The sequence below is a fragment of the Oncorhynchus keta genome, chromosome 34 (assembly GCF_023373465.1).
Source record: "Oncorhynchus keta strain PuntledgeMale-10-30-2019 chromosome 34, Oket_V2, whole genome shotgun sequence".
NCBI classification, from domain to species: Eukaryota; Metazoa; Chordata; class Actinopteri; order Salmoniformes; family Salmonidae; genus Oncorhynchus; species Oncorhynchus keta.
In genome coordinates this window covers 12,556,699-12,577,057 of record NC_068454.1, presented here as the reverse complement: position 1 = coordinate 12,577,057, position 20,359 = coordinate 12,556,699, and the positions used below count along the sequence as shown (strand labels likewise).

Genomic DNA, 20,359 nt, shown 5'->3' with positions numbered 1-20,359 from the left:
TCTGGCATATTACATAATTCTTTGCAGCAGCATACAATGCATTTTTTGGACATTGTTGTGATGTGCTCACTTGAACAGGAATGTGGCATGGAGGTCCTTCATGGACACATTTTGTCATCAAAGTCTGGCATTCTGTGGATTTATGGTGCTTTCAAAACAACTGGGAACTCGAAAATAAAACAAGGGCGAATCATGATGACGTCATTGATCTTCGGGTCGTAGCTCTAGAAAGAGGCCGGATTTATCATTCTGAGTTGGATGTCCGTTCAAAACGTATTTTCCAAAACAGTTTTCACAATTCCAAGTTAACAGTTGTTTTGAGCGCGGCACAAATCATGCTTCATTGACAGCATGGCCAATGTTGAATGTTTATGATTTTAAACTTGGATAAGAGCCCCTTAATCCCAGATGTGGGACCACAAAGCCACTCCACTGAATAGCAGGCTAGTGATTGCTTTGCAATGCTTGCAGTTACTCACTGTCACTGATCCCTTCCAAACCACTCATTGTTGAATTTACGATTTCCAACTTGTTGTGTAATGTTTATGTCCAATGGCCGATGAGCACCGATACATTTTATTTAGAATTTCTCTTCATTATTTCTCTTCATATGACAAGGATTAAAAAGGATTTGCCAGTAGATTGTCGACATGATTCATGATGATGACTGCTAGCTAAGATTTTGAAAGTATGATGTTGACATGATCAGTCCAATCAAAGCTACTGTACATATAACGTGACTTGACTACATTTTATCTGTGGCCAATGACCTTGAGCCTTCTTTGATGGGCGCTACTAATGTAACTCTATGGCAGCACCTAAGAGGCTAGGATTTTCTAGCTCTACCCTTATAATTGGCGGTGACGTAGTGTCCCCATGAGTGACAGAACACTGAGCCAATCACTGCGCAATGCTCTGTATTTTCTGCTGCCTTGCCCCACCACCACAGAAAGCACTGAGCTAAACTGAAACACCTGCATTTTGGAGCTGCCTTCTCAAGAAAACAACAAAGAGACAATGTTTGTATGCAGCTTTATTAACTCAATGATATATATTGTATATTGTTTGCAAACTGATATGTGACATGTATTAATGCCAAAATAACATGCAAAACAGACAAACCCCCCACCCAAAAAAATGTTTCATAAAAAAATAACAAATAAATATTGTGATAAAAATGTTGAAGAGCTCCACCTGGCTCCTGCTCCATGGTGCATTGCAGCCTGCTTCAGCCTCACCACTGAGCACCACATCTGTGTCTGTCTTAATAGCCTAACCCCATAAAGCAAAGTTATTATGAGAACTTAGTAGCCTATTTTTTGCCCCTGCTGAGGTAGACTTCGTTTAATGTTAGCTTTTTACTTCATCCTTCTAGCTGGCTAAGTAATACTAGCCAATGTTAAGGCAATAGAAGTCTCTGCTGGCAGCTAGCCACCTAAATGACTGATATATAAGCGACTATTTACCAGGTGTGCACTCATTCTCTGTTGACATGTCAGTAATTGCCGGACGGTTTTAAAATGGCCATTTGTCCGGCATCTCGCAAACACTCGGTGTCAGCAGCGTCTCTAGTTGCTTAATTGAGCTGATTCCAAGCTGGGGTAGTTTGTTTCACTTCTCAGGCCCTAGGGCCTCGGCTGCGAGAGGGCGGAGTTAGCTGTTTGAGAGTGTTAGGCCGATACCCACTCATTATCAAATTCCAGAAAAGAGCCATTAAATTCTACAACCACCTAAAAGGAAGCGATTCCCAAACCTTCCGTAACAAAGCCATCACCTACAAAGAGATGAACCTGGAGAAGAGTCGCCTAAGCAAGCTGGTCTGGGCCTTCACAAACAGACCCCACAGAGCCCCAGGACAGCAACACAATTACACCCGACCAAATCATGAGAAAACAAAAAGATCATTACTGACACATTGGAAAGAATTAACAAAAAAACAGAGCAAACTTGAATGCTATTTGGCCCTAAACAGAGAGTACACAGTGGCAGAATACCTGACCACTCTGGCTGTCCCAATGTGCTATGTGCACATTGCACACAAAATGAGGTGGAAACTGAGCTGCACTTCCTAACCTCCTATGACCATATCAGAGACACATATTTCCCTCAGATTACACAGACCAACAAAGAATTAGAAAACAAATCCAATTTTGATAAACTCCCATATCTATTGGGTGAAATACCACAGCGTGCCATCACAGCAGCAAGATTTGTGACGCGTTGACACAAGAAAACAGTGAAGAACAAACACCATTGTATGTACAACCCATATTTATGTTTATTTATTTTCCCTTTGTACTTTTTATTTGTACATAATATTACATTTGAAATGTCTTTATTCTTTTAGTGTCACGCCCTGGTCGTAGTATTTTGTGTTTTTCTTCATGTATTTGGTCAGGCCAGGGTGTGACATGGGGTTTTGTATGTGGTGTGTAGATAGTGGGATTGTAGCTTAGTGGGGTGTTCTAGGTTAGTCTATGGCTGTCTGAAGTGGTTCTCAATCAGAGGCAGGTGTGTATCGTTGTCTCTGATTGTGAACCATATTTAGGCAGCCATATTCTTTGGTTGTATTGTGGGTGATTGTCCTGAGTGTCTTGATATCCTTGTGCTGTGTTAGTTGACACAAGTATAGGCTGTTTTTGGTTTCGTTTATTGTTTTGTAGTGTTTGTGTTTTCTTCGTGTTTAACGTTGTGTGATTAAACATGGATCGAAATATACATGCTGCAGTTTGGTCCGACTCTCCTTCACCACATGAAAACCGTGACATTTAGAGCTTTTGTGAGTGTAATGTTTACTGTAAATGTTTTATTGTTTATTTGTTTATTTATTTAACTTTCTTTGACAATCTAAACATATGTTTCCCATGCCAATAAAGCCCCATAAATTGAAATTGAGTGGTGAATGTGCCGCTAAAAAGGAAAATCCTGGGGACACAGGCAAAAATATCTAACAAACCACTGTTGATGATTCCACTCGTCTGCAAAGAGGGTAGCCGCGATTAGAACTCAGTCAGATCAAGAATATAAGCGTTCTGAGCTTTGATCTACACTGGAAGCAATATTTACATGATGACCCATAGTAAATTGATCTTCTTTATTGTGTACAAAATGTATTTTTTTTTCATGGTAATATTTTTTTCCAAATTAGAACAAACATTCTGTGTCCTCGTGTAGTTATGTCCCTACCTCTCCTCTTCCTGTTTTCTGTGTGTGTGTCTGTTTGGTCTATGGAAATAAAGTGTGAATTATATCCCTGTTTCCTACTGGTTATTTAGGTCATCTAACCGGGGCGCTTGGACAGTTGTATCTATAATCTAAACCGGCACCTCTTTCAGAGACATGGTGGCTCTCTCTTTCACACTGGTTTTGGATTTCATCCCTGACCACAATAGCTGCCATTTTCAGACCATTCTGGAACTTTTTGGGTTTATGACACAGCCCCTCTAGTAATTTAATAGGTCTCTATAATCCTAATCTTTATGACAGCATCACATTCTGAACTCACCATGTCTCTATGACATCATCACATTCTGAACTCACCATGTCTCTATGACATCACATTCTGAACTCACCATGTCTCTATGACATTATCACATTGTTACCTACCTTATCAGTGTCGTCACAACATCATCATATTGTTATATCCCCAAGTGTAATTTATGATATAATCAATCCTGTGTCAACAAGGCAATTCAAATAATGATAGTCAGAAACATTTCCACATTGTTGAACATAACAGAAAGGCTAGATGTTGTAATTTTAATATGCTTGCACATAAATTGATTTAGAAAGCACAAAATTACCACATGGTCTTCCAAATTAAAGCAAGGTAATAAAATCTTTGATCTGGCCAGTGACATGCCACAGTAGACAGTCACCAACAGCTCTCTAGGCAAATACTTATTTTCCACCATAATTTGCAAATAAATTCATAAAAATCCTACAATGTGATTTTCTGGATTTTTTTCCTCATTTTGTCTGTCATAGTTGAAGTGTACCTATGATGAAAAGTACAGGCCTCTCTCATTTTTTAAGTGGGAGAACTTGCACAATTGGTGGCTGACTAAATAATGTTTTGCCCCACTGTATACTGCAAATTTACCATTCCAGTGTTTTACTTGCTATATTGTATTTACTTCGCCACCATGACCTTTTTTTTGCCTTTCCCTCCCTTCTCACCTCATTTGCTCACATCGTATATAGACTTGTTTATACTGTATTATTGACTGTATGTTTGTTTTACTCCATGTGTAACTCTGTGTTGTTGTATGTGTCGAACTGCTTTGCTTAATCTTGGCCAGGTCACAATTGTAAATGAGAACTTGTTCTCAACTGACCTACCTGGTTAAATAAAGGTGTTCTCAACTAGCCTACCTGGTTAAATAAAGGTGTTCTCAACTAGCCTACCTGGTTAAATAAAGGTGTTCTCAACTAGCCTACCTGGTTAAATAAAGGTGTTCTCAACTTGCCTACCTGGTTAAATAAAGGTGTTCTCAACTAGCCTACCTGGTTAAATAAAGGTGTTCTCAACTAGCCTACCTGGTTAAATAAAGGTGTTCTCAACTAGCCTACCTGGTTAAATAAAGGTGTCCTCAACTAGCCTACCTGGTTAAATAAAGGTGTTCTCAACTAGCCTACCTGGTTAAATAAAGGTGTTCTCAACTAGCCTACCTGGTTAAATAAAGGTGAAATAAAAACATAAAAATATAGCACCTCTATTTACTGCTGCTCTTTAAATATTTGTTATTCTTATCTCTTACTTTTTGGGGGGGTATTTTCTTGAAACTGCATTGTTGGTTAAGAGCTTGTAAGTAAGCATTTCACTGTAAGGTCTATCTATACCTGTTGTATTTGGCGAATGTGACAAATAAAATGTGATTTGATTTGAGAGAGAGAGACAGAGCGATAGAGAGAGAGAGAGAAAGAAAGAAAGAAAGAGTGTGTGCGTGTGCTTGTGGTATGTGTGTGTACATGCGTGTGTTTAGTCAGTGACGTGCCTAATAGAATCCCCATTGTGTTCTGTTGATGTGAGACTTTATGTGTTATTAAATCAGTTCAGAACCTTCCTAGAAGCACTGTTACATAACTATGGAGATAGCTATTTTGTTCATGTTTATATTCAGTACATTTACATGTGTTCTCTGTGTTTTTTCACATTCAGATGTTACAATAATACACAACGTTGTGCTAGATTAGACTGTGGCTGAGATCAAAGCCTCTTAGAGAAGCGATTTGTGAATTCGGCAGCTCTCTGATACGAAAAGAGCAGAGAAAAGAGGGAGAGAAAGACTTCCTCACTCGCTGTAGGTCAGAATCTGCCTCCAAGGCCAAGGTTAGATGGAGTTTACAGACAATCCCACCTCTGTAGAGGGAAAGCTGGGGTGGTAAACTCAACTCCTGAGGGACAGCAGCAGTATTGCAGATTTTAATTATTTCCCTTGACTCTAACACACACACACACACACACACACATACACAGAGCAAAGGTCAATGTCCCCAATGTGTTGCTTCTTGTGATCCTTTCCACTTGTTTCTCATTAAAAAGTCTAGTTCAAGCTGTGGGTGTTGGTATTCAGAGCAGAACCTCCACGTATCGAGACAGGAATAAACAACACATTTTTTCACCAAGTAGTACGAAATTATGTATTCAGACCCCCCAGGATTTAGTGGGGATTTCTAGTGACATTTGCGGGCAAAAATGATTGATTTTGGTGTGACAAGTCTGACAATTTGCAAGGCAATTTGCAATGAATTTGTTGCGAAAATGTATTGATGTGGTGTGATTGGTTGAAAATACAAGCCCTCTGTTTTGTACAGTGGTGGTGGGTCAGTTTTATGCAATAAATATTGCAATGATTTGACAATTTTATGCAGAAATAGTGTGGGGATTTTTAACACTTGCAAGCCCTCACATTATATGCAGGAAGTTGTTGATTTTGTAGAAAGAATCCTGGAGGCACAAATATTTTCACAATATCTGTAAACGTTCAGTCTTTAAGCACAGAGTCGGTAGAAAGAGGTTACCAATAGAGATCTTTGTGCAGAGCTGTGCTGTGGTGGTAACACTCCCCACTCGAGATCAGGGTTCAATCCCAGCATCCACTGTTTCTCCCACTTGCTTGTGTCCCCATCTAATTTCCTTCCTGTCTGCCTGAGTGTTAAAACACCTCAAATGTGTTCAAGCACCAAAAATAAAAAAGTGTAGAGAGACGTGCTGCCAGTCAGACATGTCAGTTAAGATTTATCAAAGCGGCTAATACAAATGCTAGGGGATCACTGCGCTGTTAAAATATCATCAGAGGGATCAACGAGCAGACATCTATGTATCTGTTGTCTCATGCAGCTCCTATGTTTAGTGCACACACTGACTTTAGAAGGTCCCATATGGCTGCGGTCTAAACACTTAAAAGACACACCCTCGTCTACTTACCCTCGCCTTATGCCCTTGGGGGAATCCTTGTCGCCATCTTGGAGGACGGTCCAAATGATTAGCCAAACAAGGGAAGTTTACAACATAAGCCCCTCAACCCTCGTTTTTCGTCGGCTTTGCGAGTGTACAATTATGTTCACGCCAAGACCTGAAACTCCCCATAATTCAATTCATGACGGGTGTACATCCGCTAAGAAAAGTCAGGGGAAACTTCAAAACAACATCAATGGAGAAGTCAGCAAACAAGTGGAAGTAAAAACGAATGCAAATAAGTTCGACATTTTGCTACAACGTAAAAAGTAAATATGTTTTTGTTTGGTTAGCTATTGGAAATTGTAGAAATAAAACAATTGACTTCTTCAGAAGTTCCAGCTAGGCAGGCTAATGTTATTTATCTAATTAATTTGCTCGCTATCATACATTAGGCGTATATTAATATTGATATATTTAGTATAAGTAGACATGCACTCATAATTGAATGTAGCGGATATAAAGCACCCACAAGCTACCGGTGGCTGAAAACACAATCATGATGAACGAGTGACCAATTTCACGGCCAAGGGTGGTCCATTTAACAATCATTCCTTCCTCCCTCACCCCTTGCCCTGTAAGTGTATACTCGTCAGACGTCATGATACATCATCAGAAGTGTCCACTTAATTTGAGGGCCGAGGGGATAGCGAGCGTCTTTTAAGTATTTGGACCGCAGCCCATGTCTCCCCAAGGCCCTGTTTATTACTAACCCTTTATGAGTGTATTGATCTCCCAATAGATCAATCTGTGGAACTCTTCAACTCAATCTGTTTTCTCATTTAGTCAGCCAATAATTGGTCAATGAATCTCTCTTTCTCCCCCTTCCTCCTTCCTCACTCTGTCCTTCTGTCTTCTCTCCTTCTTCCCGTCCTCACTACCACCCGATGTCTCTCTCCTTCCCTTCCTCACTACCACCCAATGTCTCTCTCCTTCTTCCCTTCCTCACTACCACCCAATGTCTCTCTCCTTCTTCCCTTCCTCACTACCACCCAATGTCTCTCTCCTTCTTCCCCTCCTCACTACCACCCAATGTCTCTCTCCTTCCTCACTACCACCCAATGTCTCTCTCCTTCTTCCCTTCCTCACTACCACCCAATGTCTCTCTCCTTCCTCACTACCACCCAATGTCTCTCTCCTTCCTCACTACCACCCAATGTCTCTCTCCTTCTTCCCTTCCTCACTACCACCCAATGTCTCTCTCCTTCCTCACTACCACCCAATGTCTCTCTCCTTCTTCCCCTCCTCACAACCACCCAATGTCTCTCTCCGTCTTCCCTTCTTCACTTACCACCCAATGTCTCTCTCCTTCTTCCCCTCCTCACTACCACCCAATGTCTCTCTCCTTCTTCCCCTCCTCACTACCACCCAATGTCTCTCTCCTTCCTCACTACCACCCAATGTCTCTCTCCTTCCTCACTACCACCCAATGTCTCTCTCCTTCTTCCCTTCCTCACTACCACCCAATGTCTCTCTCCTTCCTCACTACCACCCAATGTCTCTCTCCTTCTTCCCCTCCTCACTACCACCCAATGTCTCTCTCCTTCTTCCCTTCCTCACTACCACCCAATGTCTCTCTCCTTCTTCCCTTCCTCACTACCACCCAATGTCTCTCTCCTTCTTCCCCTCCTCACTACCACCCAATGTCTCTCTCCTTCTCTTTCTCACTACCACCCAATGTCTCTCTCCTTCTTCCCCTCCTCACTACCACCCAATGTCTCTCTCCTTCTCTTCCTCACTACCACCCAATGTCTCTCTCCTTCTCTTTCTCTCTCCCGCTGCTCGTACCACTCTTTCTCCTGCTCCGCTTCTCCTCTCCCTCCCCTCCCCAGGTATCGTGTCGTTGATCTCCCTGGTGGTCCTTTCATATGACCGCTACAGTACCCTGACTGTGTACAACAAGCGTGGTCCTGACTACCGCAAGCCCCTGCTGGCCGTGGGGGGCTCCTGGCTGTACTCCCTGATCTGGACGGTGCCCCCCCTGCTAGGCTGGAGTAGCTACGACCTGGAGGGGGCCGGCACCAGCTGCTCCGTGTCCTGGACCCTGAGGACGGCTCAGTCCCACGCCTACATCATCTGTCTGTTCGTCTTCTGCCTGGGCCTGCCCATCGCCATCATGGTCTACTGCTACTGTCGGCTACTGTGGGCAGTCAAACAGGTGGGGGGATACTGTTGACTGATGGGAGGGAGGGAGAGAGACAGAGACAGATGCGGAGAGAGTAAAGTATTGACATTGAGAGATGCACAATGTACTAAAAGAGAGACTGAGAGAAAACAAAATAATGTGTGTTTGTAGATAAATAAATAAAATCTCATTTATTGGTCACATACACATGGTTAGCAGATTATTGCGAGTGTAGCGAAATGCTGAGTTGTGAAAGAGTGAGTAATGCGTGTGTGTGTGTGTGTGTGTGTGTGTGTGTGTGTGTGTGTGTGTGTGTGTGTGTGTGTGTGTGTGTGTGTGTGTGTGTGTGTGTGTGTGTGTGTGTGTGTGTGAGAGCCCTCCAAATTGAATTGAATCTGGCTCACTATTGAGATCAATTTCAGCACTATACTCACAACTAAACTAAACCCTTATTGTGTTTTAATCAAGATTGGTGTGATCCATGCGCCTGCCCATTCAATTTATTCTGGGGGTCAATTAACTCCAAGATCACCCTGCTAGAACACCTAGTGAGTCTGGAGAAGGAGGTCGTGGGAATTAGGGCTGGGAATTGCCAGGAACCTCATGATACGATATTATCATAATACTAGGTGCTGATCCGATTATGTATTGTGATTCTCCCGATTTATATATGTATTGTGATTCTCCCGATTTATATATGTATTGTGATTCTCCCGATTTATATATGTATTGAGATTCTTACGATTCTATATGTATTGAGATTCTTACGATTCTATATGTATTGAGATTCTTACGATTCTATATGTATTGAGATTCTTACGATTCTATATGTATTGAGATTCTTACTATTCTATATGTATTGCGATTCTCCCGATTTATATATGTATTGAGATTCTTAAGATTCTATATGTATTGAGATTCTTACGATTCTATATGTATTGAGATTCTTACGATTCTATATGTATTGAGATTCTTACGATTCTATATGTATTGAGATTCTTACGATTCTATATGTATTCTTCTTATGATTATATATGTATTGAGATTCTTACGATTCTGTATGTATTGAGATTCTTACGATTCTATATGTATTGAGATTCTTACGATTCTATATGTATTGCGATTCTTGATTCTATATGTAGATTCTATATGTATTGAGATTCTATTTGTATTGATTCTCCCGATTCTATATGTATTGAGATTCTTACGATTCTATATGTATTGAGATTCTCCCGATTCATATATGTATTGAGATTCTTACGATTCTATATGTATTGAGATTCTCGATTCTATATGTATTGAGATTCTTACGATTCTATATGTATTGAGATTCTTACGATTCTATATGTATTGAGATTCTTACGATTCTATATGTATTGAGATTCTCCCAATTTATATATGTATTGAGATTCTCCCGATTTATATATGTATTGAGATTCTTACGATTCTATATGTATTGAGATTCTCCCGATTTATATATGTATTGAGATTCTTACGATTCTATATGTATTGAGATTCTTACGATTCTATATGTATTGAGATTCTTACGATTCTATATGTATTGAGATTCTTACGATTCTATATGTATTGAGATTCTTACGATTCTATATGTATTGAGATTCTTATGATTCTATATGTATTGCGATTCTCCCGATTTATATATGTATTGAGATTCTTACGATTCTATATGTATTGAGATTCTCACGATTTATATATGTATTGAGATTCTTACGATTCTATATGTATTGAGATTCTCCCGATTTATATATGTATTGAGATTCTTACGATTCTATATGTGTTGAGATTCTTACGATTCTATATGTATTGTGATTCTCCCGATTTATATATGTATTGAGATTCTTACGATTCTATATGTATTGAGATTCTTACGATTCTATATGTATTGAGATTCTTACGATTCTATATGTATTGAGATTCTTACGATTCTATATGTATTGAGATTCTTACGATTCTATATGTATTGAGATTCTTACGATTCTATATGTATTGAGATTCTCCCGATTTATATATGTATTGAGATTCTTACGATTCTATATGTATTGAGATTCTTACGATTCTATATGTATTGAGATTCTTACGATTCTATATGTATTGAGATTCTTACGATTCTATATGTATTGAGATTCTCCCGATTTATATATGTATTGAGATTCTTACGATTCTATATGTATTGAGATTCTTTTCTATATGTATTGAGATTCTTACGATTCTATATGTATTGAGATTCTTACGATTCTATATGTATTGAGATTCTTACGATTCTATATGTATTGAGATTCTTACGATTCTATATGTATTGAGATTCTTACAATTCTATATGTATTGAGATTCTTGCGAATCTATATGTTTTGAGATTCTCCCGATGTATATATGTATTGAGATTCTTACGATGTATATATGTATTGAGATTCTTACGATTCTATATGTATTGAGATTCTTACGATTCTATATGTATTGAGATTCTTTCTATATGTATTGATTCTATATATGTATTGAGATTCTTACGATTCTATATGTATTGAGATTCTTACGATTCTATATGTATTGAGATTCTTACGATTCTATATGTATTGAGATTCTTACGATTCTATATGTATTGAGATTCTTATTCTATATGTATTGAGATTCTCCCGATTTCTATATGTATTGAGATTCTTACGATTCTATATGTATTGAGATTCTTACGATTCTATATGTATTGAGATTCTTACGATTCTATATGTATTGAGATTCTTACGATTCTATATGTATTGAGATTCTCCCGATTTATATATGTATTGAGATTCTTACGATTATATATGTATTGAGATTCTTATGATTCTATATATGTATTGCGATTCTCCCGATTTTTATATGTATTGAGATTCTTACGATTCTATATGTATTGAGATTATTACGATTCTATATGTATTGAGATTCTTACGATTCTATATGTATTGAGTTTCTCCCGATTCATATATGTATTGAGATTCTTACGATTCTATATGTATTGAGATTCTTCCGATTCATATATGTATTGAGATTCTTACGATTCTATATGTATTGAGATTCTTACGATTCTATATGTATTGAGATTCTTATTTCTATATGTATTGATTCTTACGATTCTATATGTATTGAGATTCTTACGATTCTATATGTATTGAGATTCTATGTATTGAGATTCTTACGATTCTATATGTATTGAGATTCTTACGATTCTATATGTATTGAGATTCTTACGATTCTATATGTATTGAGATTCTTACGATTCTATATGTATTGAGATTCTTACGATTCTATATGTATTGAGATTCTTATTCTATATGTATTCTATATGTATTGAGATTCTTACGATTCTATATGTATTGAGATTCTTACGATTCTATATGTATTGAGATTCTTACGATTCTATATGTATTGAGATTCTTACGATTCTATATGTATTGAGATTCTTACGATTCTATATGTATTGAGATTCTTACGATTCTATATGTATTGAGATTCTTATGTATTGAGATTCTTACGATTCTATATGTATTGAGATTCTTTTACGATTCTATATGTATTGAGATTCTTACCCGATTCTATATGTATTGAGATTCTTACGATTCTATATGTATTGAGATTCTTACGATTCTATATGTATTGAGATTCTTACGATTCTATATGTATTGAGATTCTTACGATTCTATATGTATTGAGATTCTTACGTATTCTATTCTGTATTGAGATTCTTACGATTCTATATGTATTGAGATTCTCCCGATTCTATATGTATTGAGATTCTATATGTATTGAGATTCTATATGTATTGAGATTCTTACGATTCTATATGTATTGAGATTCTTACGATTCTATGTATTGAGATTCTTACGATTCTATATGTATTGAGATTCTTACGATTCTATATGTATTGAGATTCTTACGATTCTATATGTATTGAGATTCTTACGATTCTATATGTATTGAGATTCTTACGATTCTATATGTATTGAGATTCTCCCGATTTATATATGTATTGAGATTCTTACGATTCTATATGTATTGAGATTCTTACGATTCTATATGTATTGAGATTCTTACGATTCTATATGTATTGAGATTCTTACGATTCTATATGTATTGAGATTCTTACGATTCTATATGTATTGAGATTCTTACGATTCTATATGTATTGAGATTCTTACGATTCTATATGTATTGAGATTCTCCCGATTTATATATGTATTGAGATTCTTACGATTCTATATGTATTGAGATTCTCCCGATTTATATATGTATTGAGATTCTTACGATTCTATATGTATTGAGATTCTTACGATTCTATATGTATTGAGATTCTTACGATTCTATATGTATTGAGATCCTTACGATTCTATATGTATTGAGATTCTTACGATTCTATATGTATTGAGATTCTTACGATTCTATATGTATTGAGATTCTATATGTATTGAGATTCTTACGATTCTATATGTATTGATTCTCCGATTCTATATGTATTGAGATTCTTACGATTCTATATGTATTGAGATTCTTACGATTCTATATGTATTGAGATTCTTACGATTCTATATGTATTGTATTGAGATTCTTACGATTCTATATGTATTGAGATTCTTACGATTCTATATGTATTGAGATTCTTACGATTCTATATGTATTGAGATTCTTACGATTCTATATGTATTGAGATTCTTACGATTCTATATGTATTGAGATTCTTACGATTCTATATGTATTGAGATTCTTACGATTCTATATGTATTGAGATTCTTACGATTCTATATGTATTGAGATTCTTACGATTCTATATGTATTGAGATTCTTACGATTCTATATGTATTGAGATTCTTACGATTCTATATGTATTGAGATTCTATTCTATATGTATTGAGATTCTTACGATTCTATATGTATTGATTCTTACGATTCTATATGTATTGAGATTCTATTCTATATGTATTGAGATTCTTACGATTCTATATGTATTGAGATTCTTACGATTCTATATGTATTGAGATTCTTACGATTCTATATGTATTGAGATTCTACGATTCTATATGTATTGAGATTCTTACGATTCTATATGTATTGAGATTCTTACGATTCTATATGTATTGAGATTCTTACGATTCTATATGTATTGATTCTTACGATTCTATATGTATTGAGATTCTTACGATTCTATATGTATTGAGATTCTTACGATTCTATATGTATTGAGATTCTTACGATTCTATATGTATTGAGATTCTTACGATTCTATATGTATTGAGATTCTTACGATTCTATATGTATTGAGATTCTTACGATTCTATATGTATTGAGATTCTTACGATTCTATATGTATTGAGATTCTTACGATTCTATATGTATTGAGATTCTTACGATTCTATATGTATTGAGATTCTTATTCTATATGTATTGAGATTCTTAGATTCTATATGTATTGAGATTCTTACGATTCTATATGTATTGAGATTCTTACGATTCTATATGTATTGTATTGATTCTTTCTATATGTATTGAGATTCTTACGATTCTATATGTATTGAGATTCTTACGATTCTATATGTATTGAGATTCTTACGATTCTATATGTATTGAGATTCTTACGATTCTATATGTATTGAGATTCTATATGTATTGAGATTCTTACGATTCTATATGTATTGAGATTCTTACGATTCTATATGTATTGAGATTCTTACGATTCTATATGTATTGAGATTCTTATTCTATATGTATTGAGATTCTTATTTTCTATATGTATTGAGATTCTTACGATTCTATATGTATTGAGATTCTTACGATTCTATATGTATTGAGATTCTTACGATTCTATATGTATTGAGATTCTTACGATTCTATATGTATTGAGATTCTTACGATTCTATATGTATTGAGATTCTTACGATTCTATATGTATTGAGATTCTTACGATTCTATATGTATTGAGATTCTTACGATTCTATATGTATTGAGATTCTTACGATTCTATATGTATTGTTCTTATTCTATATGTATTGATTCTTACGATTCTATATGTATTGAGATTCTTACGATTCTATATGTATTGAGATTCTTACGATTCTATATGTATTGAGATTCTTACGATTCTATATGTATTGAGATTCTTACGATTCTATATGTATTGAGATTCTTACGATTCTATATGTATTGAGATTCTTACGATTCTATATGTATTGAGATTCTTATTCTATATGTATTCTATATGTATTGAGATTCTTACGATTCTATATGTATTGAGATTCTATATTATATGTATTGAGATTCTTACGATTCTATATGTATTGAGATTCTTACGATTCTATATGTATTGAGATTCTTACGATTCTATATGTATTGAGATTCTTACGATTCTATATGTATTGAGATTCTTACGATTCTATATGTATTGAGATTCTTACGATTCTATATGTATTGATTCTTACCATTCTATATGTATTGAGATTCTTACGATTCTATATGTATTGAGATTCCGATTTATATATGTATTGAGATTCTTACGATTCTATATGTATTGAGATTCTTACGATTCTATATGTATTGAGATTCTTGTATTGATTCTATATGTATTGAGATTCTTACGATTCTATATGTATTGAGATTCTATATGTTCTATATGTATTGAGATTCTTACGATTCTATATGTATTGAGATTCTTACGATTCTATATGTATTGAGATTCTTACGATTTATATATGTATTGAGATTCTTACGATTCTATATGTATTGAGATTCTATATTCTATATGTATTGAGATTCTTACGATTCTATATGTATTGCGATTCTATATGTATTGAGATTCTTACGATTCTATATGTATTGAGTTTCTCCCGATTCATATATGTATTGAGATTCTTACGATTCTATATGTATTGAGATTCTTACGATTCTATATGTATTGAGATTCTTTCGATTCTATATGTATTGAGATTCTTACGATTCTATATGTACTGCGATTCTTACGATTCTATATGTATTGCGATTCTTGCGATTCTATATGTATTACGATTCTATATGTATTGAGATTCTTACGATTCTATATGTATTGAGATTCTCCCGATTTATATATGTATTGAGATTCTTACGATTCTATATGTATTGAGATTCTTACGATTCTATATGTATTGAGATTCTCCCAATTTATATATGTATTGAGATTCTTACGATTCTATATGTATTGAGATTCTTACGATTCTATATGTATTGAGATTCTTGCGATTCTATATGTATTGAGATTCTTACGATTCTATATGTATTGAGATTCTTACGATTCTATATGTATTGAGATTCTCCCGATTTATATATGTATTGAGATTCTTACGATTCTATATGTATTGAGATTCTTACGATTCTATATGTATTGAGATTCTTACGATTCTATATGTGTTGCGATTCTTGCGATTCTTGCGATTCTATATGTATTGAGATTCTTACGATTCTATTTGTATTGAGATTCTTACGATTCTATATGTATTGAGATTCTTACGATTCTATATGTATTGAGATTCTTACGATTCTATATGTGTTGCGATTCTTGCGATTCTTGCGATTCCATATGTATTGAGATTCTTACGATTCTATTTGTATTGAGATTCTTAGGATTCTATATGTATTGAGATTCTTACGATTCTATATGTATTGAGATTCTTACGATTCTATATGTATTGCGATTCTTACGATTCTATATGTATTGAGATTCTTTATTCTATATGTATTGATTCTTACGATTCTATATGTATTGATTCTATATGTATTGAGATTTTATATATGTATTGAGATTCTTACGATTCTATATGTATTGAGATTCTTACGATTCTATATGTATTGAGATTCTTACGATTCTATATGTATTGAGATTCTTACGATTCTATATGTATTGAGATTCTTACGATTCTATATGTATTGAGATTCTTACGATTCTATATGTATTGAGATTCTTACGATTCTATATGTATTGTTCTTACGATTTATATATGTATTGAGATTCTTACGATTCTATATGTATTGAGATTCTTACGATTCTATATGTATTGAGATTCTTACGATTCTATATGTATTGAGATTCTTACGATTCTATATGTATTGAGATTCTTACGATTCTATATGTATTGAGATTCTTACGATTCTATATGTATTGCGATTCTTACGATTCTATATGTATTGCGATTCTTGCGATTCTATATGTATTGCGATTCTATATGTATTGAGATTCTTACGATTCTATATGTATTGAGTTTCTCCCGATTTATATATGTATTGAGATTCTTACGATTCTATATGTATTGAGTTTCTCCCGATTTATATATGTATTGAGATTCTTACGATTCTATATGTATTGAGATTCTTACGATTCTATATGTATTGAGATTCTTACGATTCAACATGTATTGAGATTCTTACGATTCTATATGTATTGAGATTCTCCCAATTTATATATGTATTGAGATTCTTACGATTCTATATGTATTGAGATTCTTACGATTCTATATGTATTGAGATTCTTACGATTCTATATGTATTGAGATTCTTACGATTCTATATATATGTATTGAGATTCTTATGATTCGATTCTTACGATTCTATATGTATTGAGATTCTTACTTCTATATGTATTGAGATTCTTATTCTATATGTATTGAGATTCTTACGATTCTATATGTATTGAGATTCTTACGATTCTATATGTATTGAGATTCTTACGATTCTATATGTATTGAGATTCTTACGATTCTATATGTATTGAGATTCTTACGTATTCTATATTCTATTGTATTGAGATTCTTACGATTCTATATGTATTGAGATTCTTACGATTCTATATGTATTGAGATTCTTACGATTCTATATGTATTGAGATTCTTCCGATTCTATATGTATTGAGATTCTTACGATTCTATATGTATTGAGATTCTTACGATTCTATATGTATTGAGATTCTCCCGATTTATATATGTATTGAGATTCTTACGATTCTATATGTATTGAGATTCTTACGATTCTATATGTATTGAGATTCTTACGATTCTATATGTATTGAGATTCTATATGTATTGAGATTCTTACGATTCTATATGTATTGCGATTCTTACGATTCTATATGTATTGAGATTCTTACGATTTTATATGTATTGAGATTCTTACGATTCTATATGTATTGAGATTCTTACGATTCTATATGTATTGAGATTCTTACGATTCTATTCTATATGTATTGAGATTCTTACGATTCTATATGTATTGAGATTCTTACGATTCTATATGTATTGAGATTCTTATTCTATATGTATTGAGATTCTTACGATTCTATATGTATTGAGATTCTTACGATTCTATATGTATTGAGATTCTTACGATTCTATATGTATTGAGATTCTTACGATTCTATATGTATTGAGATTCTTACGATTCTATATGTATTGAGATTCTTACGATTCTATATGTATTGAGATTCTTACGATTCTATATGTATTGAGATTCTTACGATTCTATATGTATTGAGATTCTTACGATTCTATATGTATTGAGATTCTTACGATTCTATATGTATTGAGATTCTCCTGATTGAGATTCTTACGATTCTATATTGTATTGAGATTCTTACGATTCTATATGTATTGAGATTCTTACGATTCTATATGTATTGAGATTCTTACGATTCTATATGTATTGAGATTCTTACGATTCTATATGTATTGAGATTCTTGCGATTCTATATGTATTGAGATTCTTACGATTCTATATGTATTGAGATTCTTATATGTATTGAGATTCGATTCTATATGTATTGAGATTCTTACGATTCTATATGTATTGAGATTCTTACGATTCTATATGTATTGAGATTCTTACGATTCTATATGTATTGAGATTCTTACGATTCTATATGTATTGAGATTCTTACGATTCTATATGTATTGAGATTCTTACGATTCTATATGTATTGAGATTCTTACGATTCTATATGTATTGAGATTCTCCCGATTTATATATGTATTGAGATTCTTACGATTCTATATGTATTGAGATTCTTACGATTCTATATGTATTCTATTCTTATTCTATATGTATTGAGATTCTTACGATTGTATATTCTTATTCTATTGTATTGATTCTTACGATTCTATATGTATTGAGATTCTTACGATTCTATATGTATTGAGATTCTTACGATTCTATATGTATTGAGATTCTTAAGATTCTATATGTATTGCGAATCTTGCGATTCCATATGTATTGAGATTCTTACGATTCTATATGTATTGAGATTCTTACGATTCTATATGTATTGAGATTCTTACGATTCTATATGTATTGCGATTCTTATGATTATATATGTATTGAGATTCTTACGATTCTGTATGTATTGAGATTCTTACGATTCTATATGTATTGAGATTCTTACGATTCTATATGTATTGCGATTCTTGCGATTCTATATGTATTGCGATTCTATTTGTATTGAGATTCTTACGATTCTATATGTATTGAGATTCTTACGATTCTATATGTATTGAGATTCTTACGATTCTATATGTATTGAGATTCTTACGATTCTATATGTATTGAGATTCTTACGATTCTATATGTATTGAGATTCTATTCTATATGTATTGAGATTCTTACGATTCTATATGTATTGAGATTCTTACGATTCTATATGTATTGAGATTCTTACGATTCTATATGTATTGAGATTCTTATATGTATTGAGATTCTATTCTATATTTGAGATTCTTACGATTCTATATGTATTGAGATTCTCCCTATATGATTTATATATGTATTGAGATTCTTACGATTCTATATGTATTGAGATTCTTAGATTCTATATGTATTGATTCTATTCTATATGTATTGAGATTCTTACGATTCTATATGTATTGAGATTCTTACGATTCTATATGTATTGAGATTCTTACGATTCTATATGTATTGAGATTCTTACGATTCTATATGTATTGAGATTCTTACGATTCTATATGTATTGATTCTTTGAGATTCTTACGATTCTATATGTATTGAGATTCTTACCGATTTATATATGTATTGTTCTTACGATTGATGTATTCTTACGATTCTATATATGTATTCTTCTATATGTATTGAGATTCTTACGATTCTATATGTATTGAGATTCTTACGATTGATTCTTATATATGTATTGAGATTCTTACGATTCTATATGTATTGAGATTCTTACGATTCTATATGTATTGAGATTCTTACGATTCTATATGTATTGAGATTCTTACGATTCTATATGTATTGAGATTCTTACGATTCTATATGTATTGAGATTCTTACGATTCTATATGTATTGAGATTCTTACGATTCTATATGTATTGATTCTCCCGATTTATATATGTATTGAGATTCTTACGATTCTATATGTATTGAGATTCTTACGATTCTATATGTATTGAGATTCTTATGATTCTATATGTATTGAGATTCTTACGATTCTATATGTATTGAGATTCTTACGATTCTATATGTATTGTATTGAGATTCTTACGATTCTATATGTATTGAGATTCTTACGATTCTATATGTATTGAGATTCTTACGATTCTATTTATATATGTATTGAGATTCTTATTCTATATGTATTGAGATTCTTATTCTATATGTATTGAGATTCTTACGATTCTATATGTATTGAGATTCTTATTCTATATGTATTCTATTCTATATGTATTGTATTGATTCTTACGATTCTATATGTATTGAGATTCTT

General features: G+C 33.8%; 1 protein-coding gene across 1 annotated transcript in view; it reads left to right on the top strand.

Annotated features, from left to right (window-relative positions):
• The window catches only part of tmtops2b (teleost multiple tissue opsin 2b), an 81,129-nt gene that overhangs the window by 25,363 nt on the left and 35,407 nt on the right, over positions 1–20,359 (top strand). The window contains exon 2 of the mRNA XM_052493166.1: positions 8,293–8,618. Coding sequence (XP_052349126.1) covers positions 8,293–8,618 — 326 coding nt within the window. The remainder of the gene's footprint in view (positions 1–8,292; positions 8,619–20,359) is intronic.